The 10,445-nt window shown below is 34.4% G+C and overlaps 1 protein-coding gene and 2 long non-coding RNA genes across 3 annotated transcripts; 2 read left to right on the forward strand and 1 right to left on the reverse strand.

Moving 5' to 3' along the window:
• Positions 1–398: 398 nt before the first annotated feature.
• LOC136230746 (uncharacterized) lies at positions 399–6,158 on the forward strand. The gene is made up of 4 exons (XR_010689519.1): positions 399–615; positions 4,121–4,202; positions 4,330–4,390; positions 5,772–6,158. It is a non-coding gene; the product is annotated as an uncharacterized lncRNA (long non-coding RNA).
• LOC136230745 (uncharacterized) lies at positions 827–2,360 on the forward strand. Its single transcript, XM_066019911.1, has 2 exons — positions 827–1,758; positions 2,100–2,360. Exon 1 carries the CDS (start codon positions 933–935, stop codon positions 1,719–1,721), a length of 789 nt encoding a protein of 262 aa, XP_065875983.1. The 5' UTR covers positions 827–932; the 3' UTR covers positions 1,722–1,758; positions 2,100–2,360.
• Positions 6,159–7,864: 1,706 nt separating the features above from the next.
• LOC136231172 (uncharacterized) lies at positions 7,865–8,747 on the reverse strand. The gene is made up of 3 exons (XR_010689716.1): positions 8,624–8,747; positions 8,274–8,418; positions 7,865–8,195 (listed from the first exon to the last, which is right to left on the reverse strand). It is a non-coding gene; the product is annotated as an uncharacterized lncRNA (long non-coding RNA).
• Between the last annotated feature and the right edge of the window lie 1,698 nt (positions 8,748–10,445).

Below are 10,445 nucleotides of genomic sequence, written 5' to 3' on the forward strand. Positions count from 1 at the left end.
TCAAATTATTTTTTTATTATTGATACATATAATATTACATTACTAATTTTAAGGATAGAAAAAAGTAGATAGTAATTATAATAAGTATGGTTGGACATTCAAACCACTAAAAAAATCAATTGTTTATATTCTACCTCTAATAAATATTGCTTATCAGGAATAGTATCAATTTAAACCTTTTTTTTTAAAATCAAGTATCAATTTAAACCCTTTTTTTTTTTTAATCAAGTATCAATTTAAACTTTTAAAATCGGAATCCTGTAGAACAAATGGTTTAATATTGTTTATGAATATCTCCCTTCAAAAAAAATAATATATATATTGTTTATGAATATCTAGTCTTTCTTTGTAGGTTAAAAAGAAAAAGGAAAATGGGAGGCAGATTGAATTGGTGTTTCTGTGAGAAAATGGCAATGCCGCTGAATGCATACGTTTACATTGCAATACCTTACTCTTAACCACAGAAAGTAAATACAAACAACACAAGAAGAAATGGGCTTCCACCACGTTGCCATTCATGCAGCAGACGAGACCAAAGATTTCTCATTTTTTCCTTTCCTGAAACTGCAATCAGCAGTGCATTCCATTTCATCATCTTTGTTGTTCCACTCTCTGGTTAGTTTCGATTCTTCTTCTTCTTCTTGTCTTTTTCTCCCTTTGCACTGCCTGCTGGATACCATGCCCCATGGTAACCGTGAACTATTCTTGTTTCTGTTCTATAATTCATAAAACTGATTCTTCACTTTGTCCTTAATTGGCCTTTTTTATTGTATTTCGTGTAAACTAATGGCTATTTGATTTTTACTACTGTTGTGTTGTTTAATGTTGTATAAAATTTCTGTGTACTGTATCCCTTCTTGTCAATGTTACTATTTCATTAGGTTCCTGGCTTTAGGATCAACTAATTTTGAATTTTGAGTTATACCTAGGAAATGGAGTTGTTTCCTGGGGGAGAATTGGTTGGGGGAGGAGTTGGGGATTTTCCTCTGAATGCCTACCATGTTAGTGATGATTTACAAATTGGAATTCCAAAAGCAAGTATGCGTTCTTTGTTTGGTGTTTTCAATGAATTTGAGCATCAATACAAGCGTAAGCCCAAATGTCAACCTCAACCTGGTTTATTTGGTTATTTCAATGAGTTTAAGCATCAATTCCAGCTTGAACATCAACCTGAACCTGGTATCGATTTAAATTCAGTACCAGATGAATCCAACAATGATAATGTTCTTTTTCAATTCCAAGAAAGCCCTAAAACCCAACAGTTCAACATGGTTCAAAACCATGTTGTTCCATTTGAGGAGGGGGATGTGATGATGGAGGAATTAACTCCAACACCAAATGTGGTAGATGACCTTGTTTTTTCATCCAAGGAGGGAGATGTGGTTATGGAGGACTTAGCCCTGCCACTGAACATGGTCTACAACCATGTTATTTTGTCTGAGAAGGGGGACGTAATAATGGAGGAATTAGCCCCAGCTGCCAACATGGTTCCTGACCATGTTGTTTCATCTGAAGCAAGGGATGTGATAATGGAGGATGTAACTCCAGCTCCTGTCACACTTCCTGACCATGTTCTTTCATGTCAGGAAAAGGTGTATAATGAAGAAGCGGAAGAGGCAGATGATGAAGATGAAGATGAAGAAGAAGAAGAAGAAGAAGAAGAGCTTCGTACTATTTGTCCTCTTGGTGTTACGGGATCTTGTCTTCCATGGACTAGTTAACTTCATGCATGTTTTATTAAAGTTGTCAAATAGCTTGGTAGATCCGGAAGCCAGTAACTCTTTTAATATTTTTATGCATCAATTAATTTTCTTGGTTTATCAATTTCTGAATGTTTCAATCAACTTATTGTTTGGTTAACTGTCTGAAGCAAAATTTGCTTACTTTACAAAACAAAATTTGATTTTTTTTTTCTGTCTCCTAAACAAGAAAAGGTTATAATAGAATGTTAAGAAAGGGAACTTGAATTGATTTTGAATCAAATTGTTTTCCCCTTTTCTACTGTTGTAAGTATCAGATTTCCCTAGAAAAATTGTATTTTTATTTCATTCAAGTGACTCAATTAGCAGTTTTTCTTATCAAGGTTCCTCCTTCTACAGATTTCGTGACCTTTACTCAAGGTGGGAGTGCTCAACATCCACACTCCATTATGTCGTTGAGTATTAGTTTGCAGCAGTGAGCAGAAACCGGCAGAGAAGCTTAAGTTTAGGTTCTACCAATTTAGTCAAATTAGGCTGTTTGGTTGAATGAATAGCAATTAGATTTTATGATGTGATATAACTTGAAACCTTCCTGTTTTCATGCTTTCACTCTTACAGCATGTAAAATTAGTTTATACGGACTATAGTATATTGTTTACATTTTAGCTAAATAATACAAGTTTTCTTGCACAATCTGCTAATGATAATCTATGTTTGGTAGATAATTTATTATTTTCTCAGAAAGGGTATTCTGATCAAATATAACCTCCTGCCTTATGCCTCTTTCATATAACTTGGAGGCTGGATCTTATTTTATTGGGATTACTATTATTTGCTTCTAGATATAGTGTTTCCTCTTTAAATAAATCTGGTGTTAGTTAATCTAATCTTTGTATTGAATCTGTTTTCTTGAGAAAATCCACTTTGCGCTTCTTTCGTCAGGATACTAATCAATTTTATCTTTATTGTACTTTTTCCTTATAAAACCAAATAATTGCATATAGAAACATTTTCTTTTATCATATATACCATATAAGATTTTCAACATAACTCAATAACACAGAATATATCAGGAGATCAGTTGTATTTCTTCCTTATTTGTCTAATTGACTATTATTTGCTTTCTCCCTATGGAAACAATTTAGAGATATTTGTGTGTGTGCTTTTTTTTGTGTTTCCTTGTATCTTTTATGCTCTTAAATTTTGATTTTGGTCTTCATATTTCTGTAGATTAGGTCAATGAATGTCTTCAAGATAAAAATCTAGAAGGAAAATTGATTATTTATATTTTATGTCCCTTTATTTCTCTTAGTTGTATTTACCATATTGCCATTATCGTCTTGTCACATTGGCTCAAGATCAGAGCCTCTCTTTTTTGTGACAACACAGAGGATTATGTTTGTATATTGAATTTTGTATGCAATATATTAGTGAGTTTGGTTTTATGCACCTTTCCTACTTTAAGAGTTGAAAATTATAGATTTGTTGCCATATGTGTAGAGCTCATTTGCCTGTTTATATTCTATACTGCATGTTCTTTTCGTTTTTAATTATTTTGTCGTGTTCATGATGCACTCTGTCCGAAAAATGTTATTCAAAATGGTGTTTCTGTGTAATTATGTGTAATTACTAATTTGGCCGGTTTGTATTGTCCTATCCACGTTCTTTACTAGGGCAGAGATCATCTGCACGTTGTTTCGTTTTTAATTATTTTGTCGTGTTCATGATGCACTCTGTGAAATTTGTTATTCAAAATGGTGTTTCTGTGTCGTTACTTATTTGGCCGGTTTGTATTGTGCTATCCACGTTCTTTACTAGTATAGGAGATCATCTGCGGATTTGATCGAAAAACTTCAGTTTTGTTTGATTGCGTAAACGACAATTTTCATATCGCGACAGACTTCTTTTTGTTGTTATTCTCGTAAGCTATAGTCATCCAGCACATGCACAATCATTGTTTTGTTTTCTCTTGGTTTTATTTTACTTCAGCAGTTCAAATACAGTTTTATATTTTTCATCCCCATGTTTCATGCGTTTATAAGTTTCATTATTTTTCTTGCAATAATTTCTTTTTATGGTGCAGTTATTCCATTATTGTAAATTTGCCCTCCACCTTATGTTTATGCAATTCACCAAGTTTTTTTTTTCCTTTGAAAATTCATTTTCACTAGACATTGGTAACAGGTGTCTTGATATTGTTCTCTTCTATATGCTTGTAATGTGGAATGCTATTAATACCTACTGATAAAACCAGAAAGTTGGAAGAAATATAATGTTGAACCTGGGGTATTAGAAACGGTGTGGGCTTAGAACATAATGTGATGAAGCATACTATTTACTGTTGCAGTTTATTACATTTTTGAATTCAGAAAGTAGCCTCCTCATGTGCTCATGTCATGACTTGTAACTTGTATTTGCAGAAGTGAAGCAACTCCAGGGTCCATTCGGTTCCAAATGGTTTTTCCGGGTTTTAATTTGTTGCAATATGAAGAGCTTCTCCAGGTCTATTTCAACAAATTAACTTTAGTGTTACTTATTAGAAGATATTCTGAATTATTAACAGTTTGGACTGACAAGAAAAGGGATATTTCCTATGAGGCACTAATTTTATTGATGTGCAACATTGCAGAAGTACCAGTAAGGTCGATGATCGATGTTCGATAAAGGACTGGATTGATAGACTGAAAGTGGTGAGTTAGCAATTATCTGGTTCGGATTCTTAATGTCAATAACATTTTAAGTATAAGCATTATTTTTCATTCTAAAACTCTAAGTCTATCCAAATTGTGTTCTAGCATCAGTACAGTATTTCACAAGTACTAACCTAAAAGGCTCTAAACTTAAATTTGTAGCAATTGACAATTATATCGCGAAAACTGCTTCTTTTATTCACTTATAAAAAGAGATCATTTTTAGAATCCATGTGAAGTGATATAATTATATCAAAGATTCGATGAAACTTGCATTACATTTAATACAATTACTGAAAGAGGACTTTTTCTATAGTGATCTAATCGGAAAAATGTAGTATAAATGTGCGTCTTTGCTCCATTTTGCTGAAATGGAAATTTTGAATATTATATGAAATAGGAGAAATGTTCCAGGAATCAAGCAACTACAATCCTTTTCTTGTGTCTCAATTCTATGCATTTATGATATCAAAGTATCGAGAATGGGTTAGGCTTGTGTTAAGTTCCTGAGCTTTGAATCAAGTTACAGGTCCTTGATCATTGAAATCGGGAAGTAAGTCTTCCTTTCGGTGCTTTCATCCTTTATGACCTATGTTTAAACGGTTTTGGAGCTCGTTAGACAGAACTCCGGATCTCTGGTTTTCTTTTAAGAATAATTGCGTACTTCTATTGCCATGAGTGAATCGGCTATATACTGATTTGACTGTAGGCGTTATAACAGCTTGTTCTTCCAATCCTTTGACTTTCAAAAGTATATTATGTAACACTTTGTTGTGTGAACATAGGCTTCTAAATTTTTGGGACGTACTTGTAGGTAAGTTATGTGACTTTGCACTAACATGTTTTGTCCCCAGAATGCAGTGGCCATAAGAGCCTTGGTTATTCCCATCCAAAGATTCCCAAGCAATTCTTTGAACACTCTAAGCTTGTCATGGATTACATAAAATATTTAAATTAAGAAATTACCATTGCATTGTTACAGTTTTAGTTTGATTTTGATTCCATTCATCTGGTGCATTAAATCAAAGAAGGGATTATTGATGGAATTTATATTCAGTTTTACTTTGAATTTGTTGTTCAAGATTAGTATACTTGTATCTATCTAAGTTGATGTGGCATGTATATACATTAGTAGAATAAATAGGGACTATAAAGATACTTCACCTTTGAGATGAATAATACAGATTACTTTTCTCTTCTCTAAATTTACTTTCAGTTTGTTATTCAAGATTAGTATACTTGTATGTAGCCAAGCTGATGTGGCATGGATACACATGATGAAATGTCATTTAGTGATGGCCAGGTAGGATTGAAGCCGCTTCTCAATAGTGTTCAACAGTCTTTTTGAGTTACACTAATATTCGATATGGCTACGTCGCAGATCTAACAAATCTATAGCAACAGCTTACATTGAGATGGTGGATCGCTACAAGATGTATTTGCCAATATCGCTCCTCTCTACATAACAGACATTGCAAGGCAAGAGACTTGAATGATATATATACGGATTTATAGTTATAAACATTAAATTCTACAACTTATTTCAAATGTAATATATATGTATGTAGATGTTGTGACAAATTTATGGCAACATTACCGATGGAGATACTCGGTAACAAAAATTTATTCCGATTTGTTACTGTTGGAAATGAATGAGATGTATATGAGATTATTATAGAGTTGAGTGCATAGGATAATTAGTTTTATAGTTAGTTATGGCAGTTGTAATGTTTGTTGCTATTGTAAGTAGCCACATTCGTTTTCTCTTCTTCAAGAGCTATATAATGCTCTTTTCCCTGTAATGTTGATTTATTGAGTGAAGTAAAAAATACCTTTATCTTTCTATAGTTTTATCATGGTGTCAGAGTTTTAAGGTAGCTTAGAGCGTTTTCAATGGTGAAACCGCAAAAACGCAGAAAACTTATGTGGAGCCAAACTGGAGAAGATTTTGTAGATTCTGAACCGGAGAGTGAAAGTGAATAAGAGAATTTCAGACTAAGTTCTGAAGATGAGGAGAATTGACCGAAATCACACTCTTCAACAAATCGAAATATGAATTTGAATTGGAATTGGAATCGTAATCGTGAACCAGTTAATTTAGAGACGACACAAGGAGTTCATCATGTATAGAATCCAGGTTTGATTCTCATAACTTCTCCTTTAATTGGAAGTAATTACATCTCTTGGATTGGAGGAGATCTGTTCCCATTGCATTAGATCTAAAGAAACGTATAAGTTTTGTGGTGCGTGATGATGATGTACCAGAAGTGACTTCATCAGAGTATTAATTTTGGCTTCAAGGAGATAACCTTTGTATTTTCTTGGATAATTAACACACTATCCAAGGATTTGGCGCAAACTTTCTTGTTTGCACCTACAACACATGCACTATGGCAAGAGCTTAAACACAGTATGGTGAAAATGATAGTCATCTGTATTTTCACTTAAAGAAGGAATTTAGTTCAGTTACACCAGGTTCACTCACAGTAACAACCTTTTTCAACAAGTTAAAGAGACCGTGGGATGAAATTGCTTCTCTAAAGCCTATACCTAATTGCAAATGCAATGAAGCTAGGACTATCATTCAGACTATATATGTGCGATGAAGATAAGTTGATTCAGTTCTTATGTGGTCTAAACATTGAATATGAGCATGTGAGGAATCAATTTCTTCTTATGGAGCCTTTGCCAAATTTGAATAAAGCTTGTTCTATGTTTCTAAGGATTGAGAAACAGAAGAGGCAACAACTTTAGAGGTTGCTGGTGATTTTGCACATTTATCAACCACTGCGAAAGAATCAGAATGTGACTATGTCAAACAAGCACAATAATGCTACTCCTGCAACTAACATGTTTGCTAAGGAAAAAGAGGACAAAAGCAAGTTTTATTGTGATTATGGCAAAAGATCAAAGCATGACAAAAGCACATGCTTCAAGTTGCACGATTATCCTGAGTGGTGGAAAGGTCCTAAATCAGTTGTTTCTGGATCTAACAGTGCAACATGATCTCAGTCTAAAGCACTTCTTACTCAAAGTTTTAAGACTCCTTTTGATGAATACTAAAAGTCAGATGACTAGAGAGATGCAAAAGATCATGCAGACTGAAATTCAGAAGCACCTCAAGGGGAAAGGGAAGTCTTCTAAGCATTCTGGATCTAACCATTCAGATTTTACAGCGTTTGCATCTGCTTCGTGTATGCATTCTTCTTCTCTAGATATGGTTTTGACTACTACGTACTCTAAGTTCAGTTGGGGTCTGGTCTGGATTATAAACTCAAGTGAAACCTCGCATATGAGTCATTGTAATCATCTTTTTCAAGATGTGAAGGATGTTATACCTCTAAGGAAGGTTTATATTCCCGATGGTTCTACAAAACTGGTCACAAAAATAGGCTCAGTGCATTTTTCTTCCATATTTACACTCACTAATGTGTTATATGTGGAGAAGTTTTGCTTTAATCTGCTTTTAATGGCTCAATTGCTTGAAATAAAAAACTGAAGTTAACTTTTGTTGGCAATTATTGTCATCCGCAATACCATACCACTAAGACACTACTGGCAACTAGTACATTACATCAAAATCTTTATAAGCTATCATCTATTTCATTTACACCCAGGTCTAGTATAGTTTTACAAAGTTTGGACTCATCAATGAGTGATGATGAAGCATTGTTATGGCATTATAGACTAAGCATTGTTATGGCTTCAACTCGGATCCCGACTGGATGATCCAGAAGCAGGTGCAGAAGCGCTCTCCCTGGCTGTCCCTATGCTCCGAGTAAACTGCTCTATCCGGGATTTATGTCTAGCCTCCATACAAATAATCATTTTCAATAATTAATAGAAAGAAGTGCAAAAAGAAAAGACAAGAAACAGTACTCACATGTGTAGGAGAAGTTGCAACAAATTCAGCCTCCCCTGGATGGATTGGGCGCCAACACAACACATCTCTGATCAAGGCAGGGTAGTTCCCGCCTGGCCCGGGCATGGTCACGCCCGCCTAGAGTCGCGGGAAGAATGTCCTCCTCCTGGTATAGTATGGAATATAGATCACTACTAGAAATTCATAAATCTGGGACGGAATGTTGTGACGGAAATTATTCCGTCACGCATGTGAGACGGAATTCCGTCACAGATGATTCCGTTACACGTGTGAGACGGAATTTAAGACGGTAAAAGTCATCTTTATTGAATATAAAAGCATAAGATAAAAGGAAAAGAGAGATCTAAAACCCGATTATCGAATTCGATTCCAAACTCCAAGACAACAAGGAAGATCAAACTCCACGCCGTCGATTTTGTCTTCGGAAGAGACAAAGCAAGTGAAAGCTAAAAAGAAAATAAATGCGGAAATGAAAGACTGATAATAAATTGAATGAATGTTTTCCAAAAATGAAGATATCTCCTATTTATACTGTTTCAGGAGAAACCCTCAATGCAATAAGGGGTAAAAATGACATTTCCAATGTATTCAATGGGCCACAAGAGTCAATAGACCGAAATGTTGAGAGATTGGAGGCGCTGGGGCAGTCATGCTCGCCTCGTCTCGCCGAGACAAGGTCTCATCTCGGCAAGACACGGTTGTCTCGGCGAGACATGGGATGTCTTACCGAGACAACTCATCTTCAGCTGCCAAACTCGAATCTTGCGATCCATTGATCCTCAGTTTCCTCCAAAAGTGCTCCAATGGTCCACTAAAGTCCCTGAAAATGCTAATCATGCCATGAGAAAGATAAAATAACAAAATTAACTCTAAACTATTAAAATAACGACATTATAACCAAAAATTAAACTAAAATGAGCTAAACTAACATCAGAAACAATATAAAATAAGGAGATATCAACCGACAAGCCCATGTTGCTAGTACCATACCCGATCTCCCAGATAAAAGACCAGGTTAGTGGGTTCTCTGCTACAAATCTCAGGAAGGGATCTGAAAAGCATGCTCCAGAGGCTTGTCTCAGAGCATCTCTAATGCTAGGTAACAAAGTTTGTTACTTTCAACCTCCACATCATCAAAAATAACACTCTATAATTACACACCATTAGATTACCTTGTTACTTCAATTTTTAATGGACCCCACTTGTCATAAAACACTCCATATTTACTCAATTAATAATTTATCTAATATACTAATAAATAAATAATAATTATTAAATAAATTAAAATTACTATGTGATTATTTATTTATTAATTGAAAAAAAATTATTTATTAAGAATGATTATTTATTTATTAATTGAAAAAAATTAAAATTATTGTGTAATTAAATATGAATTAGTTGAATCTATACAACCTACTTCATGATAAATTAAACTAAATTATTAGGTAAAGGTGTTTTAATTATTTAATTTAAAATCTTTTAATTTTTACTGGAAGCTTTAAAGTGCTTGTTAAATAGGAGAGAGAAGGAGTTTTGTTATCAAAAGTGGAGAGGAGAGAGAAGGTTGGTTGTTATCAAAATTGGTTACAAACTAAAATTGGTAACAAGGTAAACAGTGGTTGGTTACAACTTTTAGATAGAAAGTAACAAGTAGATTACAAGCACTAGAGATGCTCTCAGTGAGCCTCAGAACCCCAAGGAAAATCCTGAATCTGTAAAACAAAACAAAATAAGTGAGTATTTTAAAATTGTGTCAATAAAGTTTAATATACTAACTAGTGTGTTACTTTCACATATGTGAGGCCAGGTTAGGCTAGCTAACTACTCAGTGAAGTAATATGTGAATGAGTCGAGACCAAAGGTTCAGCTGGACCCGAGATATCCTTCTAAGACAGGTGGAGAGGGAGACTGATGCGTCAGTATAGGCCCCGAGAGGAGTCGGTGCTCAGAAGCCCAAACATGCAAAGTAAAGTGATTTCAATACACGTGATAAAAAAATTAAAATGAAGAAAAAAAGGTTAATACACATATTTGCTCCTGTGTTTTCGCGGAAAAACAGATTTGCCCTTAAATCAAATAAACCCACAAAACTATCCCTGAATTTTTCATAAACCTGCAATTATACCATAATCTAACAAAGCTGCTAAACGGCGATGACATCAAACCTTCTTA

The sequence above is a fragment of the Euphorbia lathyris genome, chromosome 5, assembly GCF_963576675.1.
Source record: "Euphorbia lathyris chromosome 5, ddEupLath1.1, whole genome shotgun sequence".
In the NCBI taxonomy this organism is placed as follows: Eukaryota; Viridiplantae; Streptophyta; class Magnoliopsida; order Malpighiales; family Euphorbiaceae; genus Euphorbia; species Euphorbia lathyris.

Excerpts from the sequence above, each read along its gene's own strand:
- LOC136230745 (XM_066019911.1), top strand. The coding sequence starts at position 933 with ATGGAGTTGTTTCCTGGGGGAGAATTGGTTGGGGGAGGAGTTGGGGAT.